Here is a 25,720-nt window from a genome sequence, read left to right as displayed (position 1 = left end):
AGCACTGGGGGGACTGCAGATGTACCCATGGCTTCCTAACGCTTGCACTTGCATTGCTGCTGTTAAGCCGTGGCTGGGTTTCCAGTGTCACTCAGGGTTGACTTACCTGTCGACAGCAGGATCTCCCAGGGCTTGGGGTACTGAGGGCTCTCTGTTCTTTCTAAAGAAAAGGACGTGGACAGCAGCGGTAAGATGGCTGTATCTATGGAAGCACACTCTTCCATAGAAGGTCTGTAGCTTTATCTCTAGTCTTCCGTAGGAAGTCTGTAGGTTTATCTCTACTTAAGTTTGTTACCACATTTTCTTGTCCACGTTTCCTCCAAGATTTGGGTAAATTTTTGTAGTATCTTCCAAGTCTTAATCATTTATACTTGGAGAGACTGAAGCTTGCAGAGGACAGGCTCCAAGATCTGGCTGGAAATCACACTCCTTTGTGAGCTTGTTGCCTTTCCTTGGCCTCTTAATCTTGTCCTTTTGGTAGATGAAAGTAAAAACACATTTAACTGTGGAAGGGGATTTGATGCCCTGGGAAGTGTCTTAAGAGCGAAGATAAGAAAATGGCAGACTTTCTGTTCAGAACTTGAACAACATACATGAAAGAAAACTTTTAAACCATGCTTCTTAGATGTATTATTCTCTGTCAGTAGTTAGCAGTGGCCACGAAGGCATTGTCTCCTCTCAGAACTAGTTGTGCTTGAACTAGTCTTAAGGGGCAAATATTTTTTTGAATCTTTCTGTCACCCTAGGTGGTCGTGAGAATAACTTTTGTGTATCAGTCTGAACTAACATGTTCAAGTAATTTTCTTAGTACTGAAGCTACGTGAAGCTGTGGGATGAGCAACTGACTGGAGATGCAGTAACATCTAAACTGCTGCATTACTGGCTGTAGCTTCAAGATCTCTGTTTTGAGACAGGCTAGCTAGGTTAAGCTGTGGTTTAAATCCAGGTAAAAAGTGTGATGCAGATGAGACTTCAAGAACTTGCTGTGTCTCTAGCAAACACAAGGTGCAGTCTTCTGCCAGCATTGTAAATCCCTGCTGTAGCTGACGTGTCTGGCTCTTCAAGGTTAGTTGTCGTAGGCCTTGACAGCCAGATTTAATAATCCTGCATTAGAGGTCGGTATACCCTTTGTCTCAAAATTGTCATGGCTTCACAGTGCTTCAGGTTGATCAGTATGTGATTGCTGAAGCTTTTCTGCGGTGTACTTTTCCACCGTGAATCAACTGGTGATTTTTCAGAAGTTTTGTCTGTCTCACCATGCTTTATTGCTACCTCTTGGAGGTGAGCTCTTAAAATAGTTTCACTCTAAACATCAGTGAAGAACCTGGCCTTGAGCGCTTCCAGGGATGGGGCATCCACAGCTTCTCTGGGCAACCTGTTTGGGTGCCTCACCACCCTCTGAGTGAAGAATATCTTCCTTATATCTAATCTAAATTTTTTACTGAATATAAAACCATTCCCCCTTGTCCTATCAAGGGATCGCCCCCCTCAGCGTGCTTGTTTCTCCCCAGGTTGCAGGACTTCACAGTTCCCGTTGCTGAACTTCATGAAGGCTTGTGTCAGCCAATGTCTCCAGCCTGCGATTATAAGTAGGATAAGCATTATTCTTCTGGAACTTGATTCTGCACCTGAAAACCGAGTTAAGAAGGAAGCCTTTGTTTGCTGGCTGTGGCGAAAAGAGAGTTAATTGTGTAGATCTTCGTGGTGTTAGATCTTGAGGTTGATTCTGTTCTTGGACTTGTCCCACAGCTCTCTGCATCTCAAATCAGTAGGGCAGTTAGTGCAGTTGCTTAGGGGAAAGCTGGAAAACAGAAGTGTAACTTAGCAATGTCAGTTGGGCAGCTGCCTTCAGTCTCGACCTTGCATTTGGCAAGCAGCTCGTTCAAGGCAGTAGTGGGTTTTTTGCATGGGAGACAATCTGTTGCATCAACAGTTGTCAACATTAGCAGATTTGGAAGAATTGGGTCTGCTGCTGCCCTGTGTTTTTGCATTGGTGTTAAGTGCACGTGCTGGATTTCCATTAAAGTATACGACAGCATAAATGCTCTATCCCTCTATGCAAACTACAGCAAGAATTAAGCGATAGAGCACAGATACAGGTATGTGTGCGTGTGGAGTTTCACCTGACTTGCTTCTCAAGAGGTGGTACGGCCTCTGTGCCACCATGGCTACGTGGCCGTGTATCTGCTGCGTAGCTGTGAAGCACTGAGGATGGTAGCTTGCAAGGATCGTGTTGAGCAAATCATGGCTTTAGTCCTGTAACTGGCACCAGATCTTCCAACTCTGGGTGTTCTGTGAGTCTCTAATCTAATAGAGATTATTCTGGTGTTACACAAATTTCTCTAAGGTACGGATGCTGCAGTTGAGAAAGTGTGGTCACAAGTTAGACCTTGGTTCTTCCAGGATGCTTTCTTCAATGTTTGTTACTTGGCATCTGGTTTTGTTTGCCAACTCCCACGTGTACGTGAACGGATAAGCTGCGCTGCTTTACATCTGCACAGCCTGCAAGGCTAAGCAGTGCTGTCCCTACCAGCACGTTGACTGAAATCTTGCAGAAAAATAGGCTTTCCTTTTTGGGTGGTTAGAACTAATCAAGCCATCCAACTGCTGCAAGCAGGTTTCCCTTGTTAGTGCTCATCAGAGCTGATGCATGAATAGCTCTTTTATGAAAGGGCAACGCAAACATCAGAAGATTTATGTGCATTACTCTTGATGATTAGTAGGTTATCCAGTAACAGATTTCATTACAGATTGCCAAACGAACACCAGCACGACACTTTCTCATCGGCAGTCTGCACTAATAGAAGGCAGAGCGTGGACATTTGCCGCACGTAGACAAGCTGAGACTTTCTCAGCTCTCATGTGTTAGCTATGCAGAGTAATGTCTTTTTGAGCAGGGCTCTCCGTTTTGAGCAGCTGATGCTGGTTTCCTGTGACTAAAAAGACATCTCAAGTGATAGGTGTTTTCTTTAATAAGGTGCTTGGTTTCAGCCATATGAGCAATGACGTTCCAGCTACAAAACTCTGGTCTAGGTAGTGAGAGCAGACATACCTTAGAGCACTGTTTTATTTCAGTTAGCTTTCAAGGAGAAATGTAGCTAATGCCCTAGCCTGTCACAAAGATCTGTGAGATAATCAGATCAATTATTTGGCAACTCGTTTGGGGCCACCCACGTTACTTGCTTCACTGTATTTAATCAGCAGCACTACGAACCGCACAGAATCCTTGCATGTGAAAGCCTTGCAGTGATAAAAGCCTTTGCAGGAATTAATCTTATGCTTGCATGTGTTGTGTGAATCCATTTTATTCATCAGCAGGTGTGGTGGGTTAACCTTGCTGGTCACCAAGTGCCCCTCAAGCCACTCTCTATCCCCCTCCTCAGCAAGGCAGAGCAGGGAGAAAATCGGATGAAAAAACTTCTAAGGTTCTGATAAGGACTGGGAGATGGCTCACAAATTACCACTACGGGCAAAATAGACTCAGCTTGGGGAAGGTCACTTGGATGTATTGCCAGCTGATAACAGGAAGGCACTGAGAACTAAAAGCAACCAAAAAAAAACCCAACCCACAAAATGAAAAGCACCTTCATTCCACCACCTCCTTCAAACCAGGCTCAACTTCAGTCTTGACTCTTTGACCCTTTTCCCACAGAGCAGTGCAGGGGGATGGGGAATTGGGTTTGCGGTGAGTCCATAACGCTTCGTCTCTGCTGCTCCTTCCTCCTCACACTCTGCCTCTGCTCCAGTGTGGGTCCCCCACGGGCTGCAGTTGCTGCCAGGGCAGGCTCTGTGCCTGCCCTCTCCATGGGCCGCAGCCTCCTCCAGGCCACGTCCCCCTGCTCCACCGGGGGCTCCTCCACAGGCTGCAGGGGAACTGCTGCTCCAGTGCCTGGAGCATCTCCTGCTGCACTGACCTTGGGGGCTGCCAGGCTGCTTCTCATGTTTTTCTCACTCCTTTTTCTCACAGCTGCTGCACAGCATTTTTTCTCCTTTCTTAAATATGTTATTGTGAAGGCATAAACAGCATTGTCCAGTGGCAGGTCCTTCTGGAGCTGGCTTTTACCTAACACGGGGCACGTTCTTGGCTCCTCACAGAGGCCACCCTTGCGGCCCCCCTGCTACCACAACCTTGCCAGTAAACCCTATACAACAGGAAATGATGAGTACAACTAGCACTAAACTTGCTGACCATTGACAGGAACTCCTGAGCGGCATAGGCAGTGTTAAAGGGCTTGTGGCTGTGGTGTGACTAGCAGCAGGTAGCAGCCATTTAATATTTGTTGGCCCTCTGGACTGCCTGGACCTTCCAGTCACTTGCAGGCCACTCTGGCAGTGGCACTTAAGTCTTACTTCCTTGTGAGTGCTTGATGTAGGACTCTCATAGTAGCTAACGAAGAGTTGTAATGCAGCTTAAGCACAGGATCTGTAGCTGGCACAGAAACAATGTTTGCAGACAGTAAGCTGCAAGGTAAAGCTATGACTGCCCTAGATAGCCTACCGTCTACCTCCTGTATTCCAGCACGTGCTGTGAAAGCTATCATTCACCGAATACATGTAGTACATATTACTGGTTCAACTTGCTAGGTGAAGAATTTTTTGATTGAATTATGATCTATTTACAGTTACGATAATTTATAAAATTATCAGTGTCAGGACTTGTCTAAATACAAGCTTGAACCACATAATATATTGCAGAGTAGAGGGAGCCTTCAAATGTGGATGTAGTTCACCTCATACAGAGAAAGCTGCCATGTGTAGGAAAGTAACCACTCCAGAATAAGACTCTGCAAAAATATTTCAACACTATTAAAACACTCATATATATTGTAAGTGAAAAGCAGCAGTCTAGCATAGGAGGTGTGGCAATAATGTTTACTGCTTCTCTGATATAAGGTGAGCAAAATATATCTTTGAAACAAATTTTATTTCTAAACCCCTCTTCTAAAAAGTGCTTCCAATTTCTTTGACTTCTTAGCTATTAGTTACTTATTAGAATTGTAGTTTATTTTTCTGATAATCAAAAGAAATAGCTTGACTTGAAAAGCAAGAGAAGGTGTGACTTCAAATTCAGTAGTAGATCTGTTTGTGAGCTAAAGAAAAGGCAATTGATGATTAGGTGGAAATCCTAGCTGACACCTTAAAGTGAGTGGAGCACTGCCTTCAGCTCTTACAATCATGATTTCAAAGGTGGAAAAAGACATTTGAAAGTAGAGCAGAGTTAATATCCACTGTCAGAGTTCATCCAAAAGTCTGTTGTCTTCTACATGGGATGTGGATGATGGCAAAGCATGTGGATGTAGTTTAAGGAAGGACCTTACTTAGATAATTAACGCTGACCATCTCTACAGGAAGACATTCACTCCTATTCTAAAATGTTTGCTGAAATTGTTAACTTAACGTAGTCTGGACACAGCTGCTTAATCATAGTAGTGATGCTTTGCATGGACAGTCTTAAATGAATCACTGTTTTAACAGGATAAATTTAATTCCCAAATGCCAACAGTTCTGCCAATAACGCATGACCAGGAGTTAACACTTAAAAACTGAAATGCTTGCTTTTGGCTCTGTCCTTGGATATTACGAAATATCTGGTGAAATGGTGTCGTTGGAAGTCTTGAAGAGATCTTAAAGTGGCTCTCTCCAGGGCATGCTTGTGAATTTCTGTTTAGTAAAATAAGTTTGCAAATTGGCTTAGAGCTGTTAAAATGCAATCTCACAGATATGCAGCTATTTTCCTTTCTTGTTCCAGGTCTGACATTATGCTCACAATTTATTAGACATTTAAAGCGTGAAGTGATGTTTTGGTCAGTAAAGAAGTTTGCTGAGATCATCTACTGAGTGACTAGGGATTGGTGTGAGTTTTATCTTGAGGAAACAACAAGTGCTTTGTATTTTAAGGCAGACTGCTTTGAAACCTGAAATTACCGACATTCAGTGCAGAACACGAACCATACGCTGCTTTGGATGAAACAGCTGAAATGTCTTTCAATTCCTCTGACCGTTTGTAGTGCAATCTAAAGGGCACGTTAGATGTTCAGTTGCTGATTTTGTACCGCTGTGGATGAGACTGATGAAAGTTGGATTAACAGTATGCCCAGGGCAGGCTTGATGTCAGTGTGATTACCTGGGTCCTAAAAGAGTTGTGTGTTTTGTTAGGAGTTGCCTCAGTTTGTACCCAAGCCACAGATGCTGTAAAGCTGGTTTAGTAAAATGAAGCAAGCTGTAATTGGGACATCTGCAAAATCTTAAAAAACTCATTCTGTAAGGGAATTTTGATGCATTTCAATGCCTGTGCTTCCTCATTCTGGTGTATTTTTTGTGATGGTCTTGGGTCTGTCCTGGCAGCTGGTTTGTCCCGTCAGAAGTCCTTCAGGGAAAAAAAAAAGATTCTTTCACATTCTGGTACTTATTTTCAAATATCTTATGCTTCCTGTATTTAAAAATGGTAAGAATACTGTCTGAAGATTTATCTTTTCCCTCTGCCTTTCTCTTATGAAGGTCTTTAATGGAGTAATGCTCTTCATCCTGAATGAGAGGAATAAACTTTGAACTTTTAGTATACATCTACAACAAAAAGTGTCCATTTCTCCCAGAAACTTCATTTGTTTTAAGACGTTCTGCTAAGATTCAGGGTGCAGTGAATGCCCCCATCTAACTTCCTTCTTCTGAAAGCTTTCCTGAGAAAACTAACTTTTGCTCTAGCATCCAGTACTCAGTAAAAAACAACCAAACAAAAATAGCATTTCATTGATGTGTGTGAGACAGAGAACCTTCTCTCCCTCTGTGTGCTGCCACTGCCCCCCACACCAATCCACCATGCCACAGAGGTCAAGATATTTGCATATTGATGGTACTTGCATGCATATACTAAGCTCATATGTTATACTACATGCTACAGGCAAAACCAGATGTCTCACTTAATAGATAAATCTAGAAACTCGCTAGTAACTTCTAACATTTTCTAATTCTACACGCATGGCTTTTTTAAGGTCTCATTTAGTGTCTTTCCTTGAAATGTAAAATTACATTGGTCAACTGGAGGGTTTACAATGTTTCTGAGTTTTATGTTGGTTAGCTGGTTTGGTTTATAACAAGACCTGGTCATTGAAAGGCATGTAAACAGTTACATTAACATTTTATCTCAATTTGGGAAAAATTATACAGGTTCATGTTACCATTAAAAACAAAAAAACACCAACACTTGAAGTTCATGCTCATCTGATACTTTTCTGCTAGGTTATCCATGTGTCATTGTTTGTTCTTTTACTCTGGGAGTTTGTCCTTTTACTCTGAGAGATCCATCTGCGTTATCTGAGCGGTATGACTTGCTGTACTGTCCCTCCTTACGCACTGTATTAAAGGAGTAAAAATTCTTGGCATATCATTTTGAAGTCTGCATGCAGATATGGGGGGTAATGAGCTCTGGGTCCTTTCCTTTTCTCTGTGAAGGAGAGGGTGTTGATGGCAACCGGTTGTGTTCTGAATGTCTGGTTAGCTGGAGGTGCACGGATTTGGCTGTTAGGATCGTATGTCCCGGTAGACTGTCCAAACAGATATTCGTGATTTCCTATGCAGAAGAGGTGGCAGGCTGAAGATACAGTGCATGAATGTAACTAGGGAGCATATGTTTGCAAAGCTGTGAGTAGATTACTTCACAGATTAGTAACCGAAAGAGTTCATACTAATAGTAAATTAGCACTGAAGTTCTGAGTTACTCATCTTGAATTGTCCACCCTGAGATAGACTAAAGGCACACGATCTGTCCCCCACATCATTCTGCTTTTAAAATAAAGTCATTGTTACAGTGGAGGTGATAGTTGACGGGGGGGAAAAAAAAAGTAAGAATTGAAATTGCTAGTGATCATTTTGACTCCTCTCAAGAGCCTCTATTTCTATTTTTTTCCTGTAGAATACAAAATAACTGTTTTGGGGGTATCTTCTGCTGTAAAGAGTATGTTTTGATTGTAGGCATTGTATTAATATACTTCGTTTTTCTTTCCTTCTCGATTTAGAATGACTTTTCCCATAGTGACTGCATGTCGAGTAATGAGACCAGTTTGCTAGAACGAACCACAGCACCTCATGACGGACTACCGATGGCTTCCCATAGACCTCAGCGAGAAGGTATGTATTCTGAAGTTTCTTTTCAGGAGTATTTTGAGGTGTGTTTTTTTTTTAAGGCTAAACTCACCTTGGAGTTGTAGAAATCTTACTTTTTTCTTGCTGCTCATCTGAATGAGAAACTGCAATGGTGGGTAGGTATAATAGCTTCTCTGCTGCCTACTCGGTCTTATCTTTGTTATGGCAGGTTGTCATCCTTGTTAGCTGCTAAATGTTTGTGACTGCATGCATGAAAACCAATTGCAAATGAGTGTCCTCCTGAAAAAAAGTGCTATGGCATTTGGAAGAAGGCAAAAAAACTTAATGCCACTGTATTAGTGTTGTTTAATTTTTTGAAACAAATTTAAGCATACTGTGAAGCCATGAATAGCTTTTGCTAATCAATTTAGTTGTATTTGATTAGCCTTAAAAAAAAAAAAAAAAGGAAGAAAGAAAGGAGGTTTTATAGAAGTGGTAGTTCAGAGAAGTGGGAGGCTTTCCATACAGAAGTAGGTTGTATTTTGGATGTACAGGGAAGAATAAGGATAAGACTTCAGAGCACAAACAGAATTCGTTTGTACAATTGCCAGAACAGTTTGAAGAAATGAGCATTATTGAAAACAGATTTCTTCTTACTCTTTATTCTCCAACAAGATTAGCAGATCACTTGTCTACTCAAAATAAGCTTACACTATCTTCCGGTTAGTGAAGAGCTAGCAATCTGGGAAAACCATTGCTATTCTTTTGTCCTGATAAATATCCTTTTGTCTATATTGTGGAGATTTAATTACACTTTGAAGACAGGCAATTTGCAAGTTTTAATTCCTTACCAAAAAAAAAAAAAAGATTATGGCAGATTACAGACAACAAACGTATTTGAAAACCTTTTACAGAGTTTTAAGAACAAAGTGTTCGTATTCACAAATTAGAAACAGAAATGGGAGACTCATAAGTGACATTCCTGAATTAAATAACAGAAGCAAAGCAAAGATGAATAAACGAGTCTAGCAAAGTACTTAAATATTTCTCAGTATTTGTATTGTATTTAGAAACTGCAGGGAAGGATCAGAATAATTTTGTGATATTTGTTATATTAGATTTATGATAGAGGGTGCCAGCTACAGTAATCTCCAAAGTGGGTTAGAAATAGCACTGACGGTAAAACTTTTTTTTTTTTTATTCTCAGCTTTGTTGATTTTGATTCTTAGAAATCTCAATTGATACTTAAAATAAAATGGAAGCAGTATCACTTAGGTTTAATTTAATTGAATTGAATGTGTGTTGCATTCAGAACAGATTTAGAGATGCAACGCACCTTGTTAGCTTGCATGTTCAAACATTTCATCTTGGTCTAGCCATTTAGAGTATTTAAAATGTGATTGTGGAAACTGGATTTTAAAGTAGGCTATTGAATCTGTGAAACTAAGGTTGTAAGGCAATTACGCGGTAATTATCTGTTGTGTATAACTTAATAAAATTGAGCGTTTAACAGCAGCAAAAGAAGTTAAGGAAGTTGAAGGTACTGCATTGTGTAATAAAATTTCTTTATATTAGAAGACAAATCTATTTAGCATCGATAACATTCAATAGTTTAAAATAGCCACAGTCTAGTTAGAAAAAATCTTGTCTCTATGTGAATGTTAATGATGCTGATTAGTTTCCATAATTAAATATATGCGTATGGTGAAATAATGGAACTTAAAACATTATTCTCGATTCCAGTTATGGGAATCAACTTTTTAATTAGCTTCTGCATATCAGTCCATCTGATGGTATTGATTTTAACTTTGGCTGTTAAGGAACTTTAATGCACTAAAACTGATGTTAGGCCATAGCCCTTTTTCTAACAGTGCTTCTATCTATACCAGAGAGGTAAAAATTCAGTTTTCCATGATATATAGTTGTATGTTATTATTTGGCATCCTTAGTTCGTCTCAGATTTTTTTTGATTTTGCAATAAATAGTCTTCAGTAATTGATCAAAATGAACTGGTTGTCCAGTTCTTGTAACTCCCAGGTAAAGGGTTACAGCCAATGTACACCATTCCAACCCAGCGTTTGTCACTCTTCCCAAGAAAAGAATTGGGAGCTGAATACTATCACTAGGCTTGTATGCCTGTTTATTATTCTGATTTTTAGATTTGTTAAGTTGCTAATACTTAGTTTTCCCAGGACTGGCATATTCAGATGGGGATGATACTTTAATTGTAACTCTAACAGGATTCATTAAAAGTGTTGAAGTTGGATGAAATGGTAATTAGTTAAATTCCAAGGATAAGCTTTGTAACACATACTTGTAAGAAGTTGGTAATTTTAATTGTTATGAGTAGTTCCCAATATGTATCCCCTGTTTTAAAAAAAAAAAAAAAAGGGGGGGCAGTTAAGAATTGAAAGGAAAATGTTAACTGGTAATACCCTTCAAAAAGAGCTTCAAAAGCACTGAAAAGAAGCATTCATGGTGCAGAGTTGGCAGAGCTGTTTTTGAATAAAAATTTTTACATGTCATGATCACGCTTGTAAGGGAACAAAATTCGGTTGAGTTGTTAGAACAGCATAGCAGGAAAAGTGTAAAGCCCATCTCAGCTATACGAGGATTTTTATATACAGTATTGCCTGAATAATATTTTGTGCTCTGAAGAGTATCTCCAGATCCTGAAGGCCATACATAGCTGCTGCTATGTCACAGCTAGAACTTGTCTATTCCTGAACAAAGCAGACTGTGGGGAAGGAATGTTTAAGTAGTATGTACTTTAAAGTACCCTTCTTCCTTTTCAGTTCAATCTAATGATACTCTGTGTGGTATGATCGTAGTAGCCTTCTGCTTCTGCTCTTCATTTGGCAATGTGCACTTGCAGCCCAGAAGGCCAACCGTATCCTGGGCTGCATCAAAAGCAGCGTGGCCAGCAGGGCGAGGGAGGTGATTGTCCCCCTCTGCTCAGCTCTGCTGCGCCCAGCACAAAAGGACATGGATGTAATAGAGCGAGTCCAGAGGAGGGCCATGAGGATAATCAGAGGGCTGGAGCACCTCTCCTACAAAGACGGGCAGAGGAAGTTGGGGTTGTTCAGCCTGGAGAAGAGAAGGCTCCAGGGAGACCTAACAGCAGCCTTCCAGTACCTAAAGGGGGCTCAGGAGAGCTGGGGAGGGACTCTTTGCCAGGGGGTGTACTGATAGGACAAGGAGGAATGACTTTAAACTAAAATAGGGTAGATTTAAATTAGATATTAGGAATAAATTCTTTACTCAGAGGGTGGTGAGGCCCTGGCACAAGCTGCCCAGCGAAGCTGTGGATGCCCCATCCCTGGGAGTGTTCAAGGCCAGGCTGGCTGGGGCTTTGGGCAACCTGGTGTGGTGGGAGGTGTCCCTGCCCATGGCAGGGGGGGTTTAATGTCCCTTCCAACCCAAACCATTCTGTGATTCTATGATTTCCAGTTTGCTGATACTCACTTCTGACTCCTTTACTCCTTCACCAAGTGTTTCTTCCACCTAAATGCCTTTCAGAAATGTGGAATTCAGTTTTCTCTCGCTACTACTTGACATTTCAGAAAGAGATGTAGAAGACACTGTCACTGTTCTTTTTCAGCGCTCATTACTTCTTGGAATAAAGAAGCAACTTGATCAATTTTCATTGCCTTTTCACTCATAGTGGTTAACGGTGTGTTTATGTGACTTTAGGTTCAAGTAACCTCTTGGTTAATGCCCAGATTCCTGTGATCTGCAATTAAAGGGTTGTGGTCAGGTCTGAGAAACGCTTTGTAGAGAACAAGGTTCCACCTGCCCCCTGCAGTTAGTTACGGTAAAATAGCTTCTGAGAGGGAGCTGGGTTATGTGAGTCAGTAAATAATGTATGGCAGTTCTCAGAGTGGCTAGGTAAGTAGGTATGTTTTCAAACTATAATTTTAGTATGCACGATAAACTGTTTTTCTTTCAGCTGTGCACATTGAGAAGATAACCCTGAAAGGAGTACCAAGAAAAAGGGCTGACAAACATTTGGAGTACACATTCAAAGTAAGCAAATAACCCCTGGAACGTTGGTATCTTCATGATATCTATTGTAGAGGTATACAGCTTGTTTCAAATACCTGCTCAGAGACCATTTTTAATTACATGAGGCTCTTCAGAGATTCCTGGTATTACCCTGTAATTCTTTTGGATTCGGTGTGCAGAGCAGGTTTTTTTTTATGTAATTGTGGGCATAAGATGGGAAAGTGTAAAACACCAGCAGCAGTTGAGTGTGACGTTACTTCAGTAAACTTGGCCTATGCTGTTTTGGGGCAAGCGTTGCAAAGAATTCTAAAACTAGCTGATTGTTTGCTCGAGTGACAAAGAAGTACAGTTCTTGTCTGCAGCTACGTATTACTTGGAGTCATATATTCATCTTAGATATCATTCGTGAATGACAAAACTGTTTTTTTGTGGCTTGGGTGTTTGTTTTTTCATTTACTGAAAAAAACAAACTAAAATGATGCTAATAAATTTGAAGGCCTTCCTAGTATAGTCTTCATGTATAATAATAACCAGAGGCAACATATCAAACAATCAAAAGTGAATTTTAAGCAAAACTGAAACACTACTTCACACTACTTTGGAAAAGAAGCTTTCAGTATTGAAGTCTGCTATTAAAAGCTGTAGGTGTTTAAATAATAGCTGCTAAGGCTGTTGGCGGTGATATTCTGGTTGAGTCGAAGTCATAATTTTCTTAGCAAGGATTGACTAACATGAGTCATTTGGTCAGTAGATGCAGATCTGGTATACCAGATTTGGTCTTAGCATTTTTCCCCAAACAAAAGAATGCTGTAGATCAAACATTATAACTAATGTAATTGGTCATTTGATGTGCGTCATGGGAGCTCTTTGAAGAGGTAAAAAGAGGTTTGATGTTGGACGTGTCTGAAGCTGAAATTTGGAGGAAAAAAACAATCAAAAAATGAAACCAAAACAAAAAAAACACTCTTCTTTTGCAGAGGACGTTAATATAGAATTTAGCCTTCAATTCTTAGATTAACTTGCCCAAGTATTTCAGCCTTGTCATTGATATTTTGGCCAAATAGTCTGTGAACTAGGTACTAAGTAAAATGCAATAGTAGATACAGGAGGTTCATACAGAATGCCCATATGGATTATTAATATTTAAAATCACAAAACTATTTTAGAAGTTCAGCATGTAGATGGATTTGACAGTGGTTTTGAATTTCTTTGTTAAAGGGGGAATGTTTGGAGATATTCTGGGAAGTATTTGAGTAAGCTTGAATCTCCTCCACCTCAGTTCTTTTAGAAAACAGTTTCCTCTCCTCATCTGTGCAGGTATATACCGTGTTCCTCACTGTGGATCATTTTATGCTTGCCCAGACACTGCTTCTTAAGGTTTTAACAGCAATTTACAGTCATGGCTTCCCAACCAAGGTCACCAACAGTAGCTGGCATTTCAGGGGACTAAGATGAAGGCAGTTGGTGGTTGACATTTTCCTGTCTGCTCTTTGGAGTAAATTAATGTTTATAATTGCCTTGTCTGCTCCCATTACACAGAATCTTCCCATGCATGTAATGGGAATCTTAAGCACAGAGGTTGACTAAAAGCCAGGCAGCACTCATCTAACCAAGCTGCTTTTTTCTCAAAATATGCACGTGAAGGTGCTGTTTTAATGCTTGCATGTTGTGTCAGAACAATAAGCTATTGAACATTTGATAGCATATACCAATATGCTGTCTTACTCAAGTAACTTCTTTAGTAACTTGCAATATTTTTTATGAATTGTATCCTACGAGAAGTTTAGTATGACCATATTAGTATCAAACCTGAGGCAGATAAAATTATTTTATATGCAAGAGAAGCAGAAAGATTTTTGTTCATTTATTTATTGACTAATGATAATGGCAGCAAGAACAAAATCCAGTATATCTGACCTATAGTTCTTCGCTCTGTTTTTTGAAGTTAATGACGACTGTTTGATAGAAATCCTGTAATTACACAGCCTTCTGCCTGGCTTCTTTTGGAGTCACTAAGTAATCTTCAGGGACTTGATTGCATTGACCTGAATTTGTTCATATTGCTTTTAGCCACAAATAACATTAAAATGATCTCAAAATGTGCACTCAAAATTAGTGTACGTCTCTAAAAGGTACACTGTTATCTCTATTTTGCCTGGTATTTACTTAGCTGCTAATGTGAAGTCTGATGATCTCAATATAAGAGTTAAGAAAATGTTGAAGTTGACTAACTGGTATGATCTTTGAAAAAAAGAAACTTTACTCATTCTCTTCTCTTTCATTATTCAGGTAACCTGGTCCGATCTTTCGGTAACATGTGTAACAAAAACACACCAGGAGCTTCAGGAATTCCTGCTAAAAGTATGTATTGAAATACAAAAGTAGTGTTTATACATCAGATTTGTAACTTCAGATGTAGTTTAGGAGATCTGTGATTTCTGGGATGTAATTACAAAAACAAAAGCAGGCTACCGGCTTTTTTACTACAGAATTTTATTAACCATTTAAATTATGTTTATTGTGGTGGAGCAACTTGACAGATGAAGAAGTTCAACAGAAAGTTTGAGGAGTTTCAAATGACTCAAACTTGTCTGGCAGCTTTAACTGAGCTGCCTTAAAATTGACTGTACAATATACCCACAGAATTAATATATAGGGGCAAGCACTGCTAATTTGCTAATTTGTACCCTATTAGAATAACCTTAAGAATATATATTTTTTTATTTTAATTAATGATGCAGATCCACGAGCATAACAGCTTTTAATCTTACTGTTGTATTCTTCAGCAGAACAAAGGCAGGCATATTTACTGTCAGGAGTTAAACTTGAGAAACTCTACAAACTGCTTATGCGTGCACGTGTATGTTTACAAGAAGTAGATATTCTCTAAGCCCCTCTCCCTCCTCCCAAAGCAGGGAATGTATTCGTGTGCAGAGACAACATGTGGATCCCCAGAGTGTGATGACCTTGAACTGTGTGTTTCATTGTCAGTGCCTAATATTTGGGGTTCTGTCTGTTCTGGGAAATTCTATATTTAAACTCCTCACCGTTCAGGGTACTAAGGAGAGCTCTGTTTTAGGCATGTTTCGATAGCATCTGAAGCTCTTACTGCGGTGTTAATTGCAAGTGGAACACCTGTTACTGTACAAAGGCCACAGTCTTGTTCACCGTTTGTTATCAATACGGTGTTTTCTAGTGTTATAAAAATGAAGGAGAGTATTTGCTGCTGCTGTAATCCAGTTGGGATATCTAGTTCTGAGAGTTCCCACAGCTTGATTTGTGAGGGTTTGAATTATGGGTGGAATATCTAGTTGTGGACAGCGTGTCCATGAAATCCCTCTATTCATGAAGAGAACCTTAAAAGCAGGGTTGTCGTATGAGATCCTCTGCAGCTCATGGGATGAGTGCTGAACTGCATGCCTCATGTTCTCCTACCTGCAAAGTAAAGAAACACACCGGCTTCTGAAATGGACCTTCTAGTACCTACTCACTGCAAGGAGGAGTCAGGCAAACAGGATCCAAAATGTTCATTTGTAGAGCTGTTGAGTCGGACTGATGGGCAGCTCTTCAGACGTGGAATGTTCCGTGTGCTGGCTGATTGCCTGGCTCTGGCGGAGTCTGGATATATAGAAGATGGCAGGGCGGGAGGGAGATAACTAAAAGCTGTTACAAGCTTGCAGTGGTGGCTCTGTGGAGAATGTGCGCAGCTGAAAAAGCATTTTGGTTTCTATTGGTTTGATAGCCAGCAGAAGAAAGGAAATTGTTAAACACAATAGGAGGAATTTGTCTTGCTTTAAAAAGCACCATGGAAGTATGAATGCTGTCAAGTTCACCCGTCGTTGCATTCTGGCTTTCTGTTATTTCCAGTCTGCATAGCATTGTTAAGTAGTACGCTCTGTTTCCTAGGGCAGAAAGGAATGGGCAAACTACTTGATAGGAAATTACAAGTTTGTGGGTGGTAGGAGTAAGATAATTGTATAAAACTTGTTACAGAGTAGCAGCATTGATGAGAAAAGCTGAGGTGTAGTAAATGGGGTAACTTTTCCTTATATTTGAAGAGCACCTTCTCTTGGGTGATAAGCATAAGAAGTTATTTGTGTGTAGGAAGTTACCCACATATGTGGAAGGACTAACATGCTTGTGGTAACAAGGCTATCTCATTACCTGGAGTTAAGATAGTAAGCACCTACACTTTGGTTTGTATAACTCTGAATCTTAATCTACAAGAGGATTTGAATCCCTTTTAATGAAAGCTTTAAAGGAAAAAAAAGTTGTGGCTGTTTCTTGAGGCAAAATTATATACAGAACATGGTGACAGGAAGTTTGCACCTCCCCATGCTTTTGGAGTAGCATGAGTAAACCATTTGTTTAATACTGACAAATTCTTCAGTCAGAGATACTCAGTAACACATATTAAAGCCAAAGTGTTCAGAAAACCTACTTTCTGTTCAGAAGCATTTCTGTCTGTTTTCGTATCTAATGCACTTCAGGTGCTATGGCGTTGTACTAATACTAACAGTATCTGTCTATCTGAATTCCAGAAGTTCCTATTTTTGCATGTTACCAAGCAATTATCTACATTAGACATAGTGTCTGTTTATTAGTAGCACTTCAGTCAGTGAAAGAATTACTTAGTGCTTTGCTGTTATACCACTAGCAGCATGGTATATCCAGCTGGCGCTCTGGATTGGGCATATTACAGATATATGAGAGGAGGATGCCGCTATAGTATAAGTTGCTTAGTGTTGTTGATCAAAACTGAAGGTAGATGTAAACCAGATCAGCAATAGCTTTTAAGTTTAGGAGAAAGCATATCTGCTGTGGCTGTTTTCTTTTAACTGTACCAAAATTAAAAAAAAATACTTTTATTATTTTTTCTAAATAAATTAACTAATTTCACCAGCCTTTCATATACTGTAGGACATCGTTCTGGAAGTTACAAATGTGAGAAAATTTTGTTCTAGGGAAAATTTTTCATTTAAAATTGACAGCTCCTTGGTAGCAAGAATTTTACATTCTGCACTAGAACATCAGAAGTATCACTTTGTGATACTGGCATTGGAAATAGAATGAATTTTCATAAGAAGCTTTGGTGGTAATAGCAACTGGAAAAGGACTTGCTATTGAGTGATCTCAGTATTGCCTGCTGAAACCCAGTGCATTATGTAACTTTAAATGGTCATTTCTACTCTTTCTTTGAAATAATTTAATCTAGTGAAATAATGATAGTGAGTACAGTGCTCGTCGTCCTCCCTGGTATTTTTTGTTGTTGTTATTTTCAGACCTACTTTTTTTGTGTGAAACCTTTAAAGAAAGACATTGAAAAAGGATGTAAATTATTCTGAGAAAGAACATCAGTAAATTTCTGAATCTACATCTTCTTTTAAAGACAGCTTTAGAGCTTCATACACCTAGACTTGATAGGAGAATTTACAGCAAAGTGTTTCTCTACCAAAATTAAATTATGATAATTTGTTGTACTTTGTCTGCAAATTACTTTATTCAAGTTGGAACAGTAGAGTTTCCTGTTGATAACAAAAAGTATAAAGACTGATGATGAACAAAGATAATCGTAAGATGAGAAATGAGTAATTGACATTTTTAACCTTTTTCTCAGCTTCCAAAGGAATTGTCTTCAGAAGCATTTGACAAGACTATTTTAAGAGCACTAAATCAGGGTTTTCAGAAGAGGGAAGAGCGAAGGCATGCTGATCTTGAGCCCATAATCAGGTGAGAATTCTAGCAAATAACCTGAAATGCATTATCTGAAAAGGGATTGCAATCAAACTAGATGACTGCTAGGGACAGTGTAAATTCTGCTGTGTAAATGCAATTTATGAAGAAGAAGGGAAGGCAATGATGAAATATATCTTTTTTCTTGAAAATGAGAGTCTACTTTCAAACTTCAGTGGTGTGGACTTATTAAGGAGTAATCATCCAATTAAGAAAGTATTAGTGTGGGACAACATTGTTTAGCAATGATTGGTACTTTAGGGAGGAGGGCCTTATCTCCATTTTACAAAGACATACTTTTTAATTTTTCTAAATAACGCAAAGTGCTATTTTCTGATTCTAAATCACGATAGAGTGACACAACAGAATTTGGAAATGAATAAACAGTAACAATGAAGCGTATCTATAAAATAAAATGCAGTTCACACATTTGTAAGAAAAGGGCGGATACCTCATAACCTGTTATCTAGTTATGAGAGTGCTTGCTGAGCTGTGGACCATTTTGATTAAATCCTGTACCTCAGAAAAGCAGTATGAATTTGAATATGCCTCCCTTGTTCTTTTTATTTGCTATAGGTACCTTGTTAGGTTTGTTCTTTTCTGTCAGGGTTGTTCAACCTTATTCAAAGTAACTTAAAACTATTAATCAGGTTAGGCCAAGTGTGTCTTGAGACACTTGCTGAAGTAATCAGGCACTGCTTGTCAAGCTCCTGCTCTGAATACTGCAGATGAGTACTCGAGTCCAAGCTTCTTACATCTCAGGGTTTTGTCTCAATAGCTTAGCTACAGAAGATACAGAGCTGCTGCATGCCTCAACCTTCCCCTTCCCGTCTCCTTCCCAATTTTCTTTTATTTTGATCTGTACCATTATTTGGCTTTTATTGGCTTGATGTTCAAGGTAAAAACTAGGTCAGTTTTGAGTAATAAGCATCATGTTTTTAAATATTGGTCGATTGGTAAGTATCTGCAGTACAGAAGAGGTGTAAAGCCTAACTGCAGAATAATTACAAACACACTGAGGATATCTTTTCAGTATATCGAACCATGATGTAGTATGGAGTTGTAATTACTATTTATAAATGAAGTTGTGACTATGCTAAATGACCATGTGAATAATCTTGACAATAGCATTACTTCGTAAAAAAAAATTTCTTACAGTGTCAGTTAAGCAGAAATGTGTATTTAGGTGTCTTAAGTACGTGCTTGGTTGGCCAAAAAAATTTTTTATTGCCTTTACCCCCCCTCCAAAAAAAAAATAGTAGAACTGTAGTGCTGGCAAGCAAAAGCTGGAAAGCTGTTGTGAGACTTAAAATATTTATTCTTGGACTGTTTTCTTGTCTGAAGCTATAGGAAGTCATTGAACTCTTGGGAACAGATTCAGAACAGTGCTGAGCAATTTTGAGAATCCCACCCTTTCTCTTGGAGATAATTATGAAATTCAAACACCGTCTTTATAAGTGAATTCAACTTTGTATTTAATCAAATAAGTGTATTTAACAAGTAGGTGCATTGCTTTGGAAAAAAAAGAAGTTGAGGAAAAAAGTTAAAACTTAAGGTTCAGTGCTTTTTTGAATCTGTCCAAGCTCCTGCCTGATAATGTTACAGGTGGCGAAAATATTTGAATTAGGGTGGCTCAAAAGCACGTACGTTTTTAATTTTAAAAAAATCCATCATACCAATTTCTTTTACTGGCTGTACTCCAATTAGGACTGAACACAAGGACTGAACAACAAAGCTCTGAAGTAGCCTTTAATCTTCTGTATGCTCAGTGTCCAAGTTTGCAAGTTAAAGTGTTTAGTCTTTTTAAGAACTACCTAATTTGCTCTTAAATGGTACTTTTCTATTCTTCCTATGAAATATTACTTACAGTTTAACAAAATTTCACTTAAATTTCAGGCAGCTATTTTCAAATACATCACAAGCTTTTCTGCAGAATCAGAGAGTATACAACTTCTTCCAATCAATTTCATCAGAATCTTTGCACACTCACAGTAAGAAATATCTTAATACTGTTCTATGTAACAAAAAGTCTATAAAAAATGATTCTTCCTGTCATGCCTAATTATGTTTTTTAATTACGTATTCATGTTACATTGTATTCTACTGGTCATACTTGAACTCACTGCCAATGAATAGTTGTTTTCAGCAGACACATACGCTTTTGGCAGTGGGAATGTGCTGTGAAGCATCAGCCTGTGTTCTTTTCTTTCTTTCTTCTCTGTACCATCATGCTGCTAAAATAGGTAAAAATAAATTGAGCACGTGCAACACTTTGGGACTTTATCCTTATAAGAAATCTGAAAACGGGCCAGAATTCCCTGACCTCACTACCACTTCAGCAGTAGGACAAGTGGTATTGAATAGAAATGCAGCCAAATACTTTTGGCCATTCAAAAACTTCTTTAAAGCTTCAAGACTTCAAACAGGTTTTTAAAAAGCATGCTTTTTTATTAAAGCTACTGCTACCTTTCTTATGAATCCTGTGAAAATGAATGATGAGGCTGTTGTAAACATGGGAACAAAAAGCCTGCTGCACTGACCCCAAAAAACTGCATGTTATTTATTTGGTTTCTTTTGTAGATTTTGTAGAGTTTGTCTTGATATTTAAACTAAGATTTGGTTTGGGTACATAGTATGTAAATAGTAGGATGGCTCTGACTTCAGATCTTAAAGAAACTTGTTCAGAGCATTTGCGTTGCTGATATTTCCTTGGTGGACCTGGCACTTCTGTATTATAAATGGTGTGACCCAAGCTTAGCTTCTCTGTATGGCTGCCTTAAGATGTGCTCTTTGTTTCTATTGAATCTTTTCTTCTTTCAGTGCATGTTATACACCATGACAGTTACAGTACTGACTGTGAGACCATAGCCTAAGAAGTTGCAGAAGATCTTAGTAAGGAATAAGTCAGAGTTTTTGAACAGAGTGCTTGTGAGCACTCGAAAGAAAATAAAGGGATGACAGTTAACACAAATCCGAGACGATACATATGGTGTATCAGATGTGTTCGTTCTATGATCAGATAGGGCCTTGTTATTATGGGAGAAGCTGAAGATGTTATTTGTGGTTTTGAATTTTTTTTTTTTTAGTAACAGTTAGGACATTCTTATATGTAAGTTTCATATATCAGTTAAACTAATGAGGTCCAGGATGATTGTGAAATTGGCTGGAATTTATTGCTGTGAAAAATTCTGACAACTCTCTTGTAATGAAGAGCTGCATGGGGAGGAAGGAAGTTCCAAGGTCCAGAAAGATCCACATTAATGATGGACACACTGCATAGGATTTGCATGTATTAGTCTATAGGCTACATCTAGGTGGGAAAAAGTTGTCGGTATGTTGTTGTACATTATTATAATTTAAAATGATCTTCACAAATTGTAGAAATGCACTGAAAAAGAACCAGTGCTAGGTCCCATCATAGTAGACTCAACTGCATGAGTGCAGGACAGAAATGATCTGCAGGGTTGTTGGTAGATTAAAACATTAATTCTGCAGGACAATGCCTTACAGATTATAGTGTGATCATAAATGGGAGATAATTTGTAATAAAAACAAACAAAAATGTGTATATATGTGCATATAGGCTACATGAAAGGTCATGAGGATTTGTCAGATCTAAAATGCATGACAGATAGAAAGGATGAGGAACTTCATCGTTTAGCAGAGAGGAGAGAAAACTTGTAATGGGCTTAACTTGCTGTGAGGAGGATTAGGCTCAGGGACAGGCAAGAGTCTGGTGATTACCAGAGAAGTCGGTAGCAGTGAGTCATGTCTGAGGTCAGGGCAGAAAAGTCAGTGGGTCAGGGTTAAGAACAGGATCAGCGAGACGTGGCTAGGCCCAGGCACGGCTGCAGCATAGCCCTGGCAAAGACCTGAGCTTGAATGTGGCTCCTGAGCCCAAGGATGGAGGCCCTGCACGAGGCGTCTCCCAGCTCATTCCCAGCAGTCTCACCTGAGATTGCAAAACCGCCCTGTACCAGAGCTGGTCTCGAACGCAGGCAGGTGTGGTCCTTGGGAGGACAGAAGAGGCTGTAAAGATCACTGGTGTGGTTCAGGGCCCTGACATTGGGATAGATAGTAAGGAAAGCTTTGATGAAGACAAATAGTATGATAAATTTAAGTGTAGTTGTTTATCTGTTGATAAGGGAGACTGGATAACTCCTCTGGGATGGTTCAGGTTCACCATCACATTTACTGTAGAGCAGACTAATACGTTCTGTGCTAAGACAGAAGTACTCATCCTGCTCTTTTTTGAGTTTTTTGTTTGTTTTTTATTGCTGGCCACTGTGTTTTTCTAAATTTTGTGTTTGGGAAGCCTGAAATCCTGCTAAGTATTTACAATTACAATTTAGGCCATGGTGGCATATTTTGAGTATGGTGACAGTGCTGGGGGAGAGGGAAGAAGCATGTGTTTGAGAACTGGGATGAGATTTTTCTTAAATCAAATGTGCAGAATGAATTACAGAAAGTTACTGTGGCTTGCATTGGTCTTCAGTCATTTTTTAGATCTGGGGATAAAATGTCCATTCACAGAAATATAAAAATACTCTCTGAAGTACTTAAATGCTATAGGTATGATTTTAGTAAAACCTTTGTGGAAATAACTTGTCAGTTCAGTGGAGGATCTTTATACCTTAAATAATAGTTGAGATCTCACACTGAATAACATGTTCAGTAAGCGTCATTATCTATGCTGTCACAGTTCCATTAAGGAGGGAATCAATTAGCTCTCTTCTGGTTCATAACATCAGTTATTTTAGACACCTCTTCAGGCTGGGGTAAATTTTTGATCCCAGTAGACTTCATTCAAACACGATCTCTTGGGGTTTAGTATGTTCAATGCAAACAATACTCAGGAAGATCTTCCCATCAATACTTCAAGACCTTGAACAGCAGCTTTCAGATGCTGTTACCTGCACTAACTTGGAACTTTTTGAGAGGAAAAGAGTCGACTCCTAGAGTTAAATTCATTGCTGAACTTAGTTTTCTTTCAGAGTGGGGCACTGGTATTTTTGCAACAAAACTGTAAATATTATTGCCACTTTTTGTTACCTCGTCTGGCATAACAAGGCAAAAATGATGCATCAAGACTGTGTTAAGGGCACTAGACGATTTCAGCCCAAATTAAGTCTCCTTTGACAGGTGAACGATTTAACAGTGGAGTGTAACTTATTGTGTAAAAATTTTAGTAACTGTAGTTGGTCTCCTGCTATTTCCTGCTGAAACAGAAAATATTATTTATGAAAAATCTGATGTGCAATACGATAGAAATATTCATAATATAATCACAATCCAAAGCTTTTGAAATTTTACCATAGCTTTAAAATTGTTTTGCACACATTTTTCTTCAAAATAAAAGCATCTCCATAGAGCCTCTGTTCTTGGAGATGGCCTGCTTTGAAGGAGACGATGTTCAAATTATTGCCACATGCAAACCAGAAAGTTCAGTCTTCCATTTCCCTAGCTTCCAGTTTAGTGCAAGAACTCAGGAACTGTCTAGTTGTTCAAGATCTATAAAGTTACTACGTGAACTTTATTCTCTGCAGGTAACTTACAACCCTCTTTGAAGACGGTTAAAGCACCAGAACACTTCAAGGAGGACAGTTCAGAAGCTTCAAGTCAGGAGGAAGGTAGTTGTGTACTTAAAGGTGGTTCTTCTCTGAGAAAATTTACCACACTCAGTTCTGGAAATCATGCAGTTGACCAATTTCTTTATTGGTACAAAGCTGAGAGATTTGGATGAAATGTGCTATATAAATGAAGAGTCGTTGTATACATCCTACAGTTTCCTTAGAGGGTTGCTATATAATCCAAGAAGTGGGATTGTTCATAGACAGCTTGGAGGCAGAAGTTCACGGCTGTGTTGAGGAAACAGGAAGAAATACTCCACGATTTACTTGAGACAAGTTTGTTTGCAGCTTTTCATGTTTTTACCTATTCTTCAGTTATTTGGGTTACAAGTTGAATGCAGCAGCTTGTTTTGCTATAAATGTGTCAAATTTGTCTAGATTTTAGTTTTACACAGAAAGGATATTGAAGTTTTTCCTCTTAACTTACACTGCTTTTATACTCTGGCCAGTTAATAAGGATTTTAACTGTTTGGGACTGTAGTGAATATTGATTACAGTCTCAAAGCTGGTGTTTTCCAAATACCTCAGGAAACAGTTCACAAATGGAAGCAGCAGTCTAGTGGCTGGTCAGTAATTTCATTCTGTAATGAATGTCAAGCCAGTTTCACATTGCTTTGAGTAATGAGCAAGTAGAACTTTCTGGTAGGTGGAAAGGATGAGAAATGGGGCTGATAGGTGAACATGCACAGATGTACTAGCTTTCACAGAAAGGCACCGCTCTTATCCTCTTACATGCTAATAACTAATAAGCTTGTAGTTGATCTTATGTGCAATCAGTAATCCACATATGCAGTTCAGACAGACTTTTCTTATTTAAGATTGTTTTGTTATATTCTTCTGTAGAGTTCAGAATACACCAAGTAAATTTACAGTATATTCAAAAACAGCTCAAGAAGTTTTATATACTGTCCTTAAAAGGAATTTGTTCAACCGATGAAGCTACAAATGCAATGCAGAACACCTTGTGTGCCATTTTAATAAGTGCTACCAGACGTTTTAAAATTGAATTATTTTTTTTCAAGTCGTCATTTGGACTTCTGTGTTGCATTGACAGGAGTTCAGGCCCAATGATGGCTACCAAGAAGGCTAGTTGCAATTGAAAAAAAAACTTGTTTTTGTTAAAGTTCAACCATTGTTTTAAAGAAATGGGCAGACCACGAATCCAAGGTTCTTGTTTCTTGTTTGAGGCGGTATCTCTTTTTCTGTCTCATGTTATCAGTAAAGCTTTACATGCACAGTGAAATTTCTGAGGGTCAGAATGCAATTCTTCTGTGTAAGACTTACCTTCATTCACTATTCAGAACTTGTGAATGACATGGAATTTTGAGATTCATTTTAGTAGCCAAAAAAAAAATTACAGAATTCTGAACTTTTCTGACTTAATTCACTTTCTTCTTTTCATCCCTTTCATACTGGACAATACTCAATCACACATTTAGTCCTTATGACTAAATCTAGAGGTGAGCAAACAGAGGGTTGTTATGCTTCCTATTTCTCTGTTTCATTCTTTTGTGAAATTGAAGGTAAAGAGTCTTGATTCTACTGTCTGTACAAACTGATCTGTCCTCTATGCAACATCTGTTAATTTCACCACTGTAAATTCAGTCTAGTATATTTAATGGAGATGTCTTCCAGTGTGTCGGGTAGTGATGGAAAGATGAATTTTCTGGATTGATCTAAACGAGAAAATAACTGCTATTGGAATCATGCCTTTTGCCTTTTTTTTTTCCAGATGTAATGCAACACACAACAGTCCACAAGAAACATAATGGAAAAAGTCCTGTTGCCAAGTAGGTACCAGGATGTAATGTGCCCATGCTACCTTTCTGAACTTCATTTGTTAGTGCTTTGGTAGTATATTTTTCCTTCTAGATAAAAGCTTGTTCAGTTGGTTGTTTCTCCGATTAGCTTAATCTGTATTAGAAAGGTCTATGTAACATGGACAAGTTCTGTATTAAAACTCTACTGAAAATATTATAAAAGATTGTGTTTCTGAATCTGTAGGTATAGGTCATTTGGAACTCTCTTCTTACACAAATTTTGTTAGTCTTCTGTTTAAGCTGATATTTTGATTTTGTTTATAGTCTGGGTAATATCAATATATATTTTATATTTTCTTTCCCTTGTGCATGCACACATGCATATACGGAAACTTCCAGTGCTGTTGATTCTCAGCTTTTCTTCAATAGTTTCAAAGATGATCTTAGCGGAGAAGGTAGCCCATTCTTTCCCTTGTTTAGCAGCTAGAGCTTGTATACCTTGTTTATTTAAGT

The 25,720-nt window shown here is 38.8% G+C and overlaps 1 protein-coding gene across 4 annotated transcripts in view; it reads left to right on the top strand.

Moving 5' to 3' along the window:
- ZCCHC2 (zinc finger CCHC-type containing 2) overlaps window positions 1–25,720 on the top strand; it is a 44,405-nt gene that overhangs the window by 5,682 nt on the left and 13,003 nt on the right. For 2 of the 4 annotated variants that reach the window (XM_083822386.1, XM_083822385.1), the window contains exons 2-8: window positions 8,013–8,124; window positions 12,029–12,105; window positions 14,374–14,445; window positions 17,702–17,814; window positions 19,714–19,808; window positions 23,364–23,447; window positions 25,180–25,237. In XM_083822386.1, the coding sequence (XP_083678512.1) occupies window positions 8,013–8,124; window positions 12,029–12,105; window positions 14,374–14,445; window positions 17,702–17,814; window positions 19,714–19,808; window positions 23,364–23,447; window positions 25,180–25,237 (611 nt within the window). The remainder of the gene's footprint in view (window positions 1–8,012; window positions 8,125–12,028; window positions 12,106–14,373; window positions 14,446–17,701; window positions 17,815–19,713; window positions 19,809–23,363; window positions 23,448–25,179; window positions 25,238–25,720) is intronic. The other 2 variants (XM_083822388.1, XM_083822387.1) reach the window with 1 other exon arrangement.

This window comes from Anser anser (genome assembly GCF_964211835.1).
Source record: "Anser anser genome assembly, chromosome: 2".
Classification (NCBI taxonomy): Eukaryota; Metazoa; Chordata; class Aves; order Anseriformes; family Anatidae; genus Anser; species Anser anser.
This window is presented reverse-complemented; position numbering and strand designations above follow the sequence as displayed.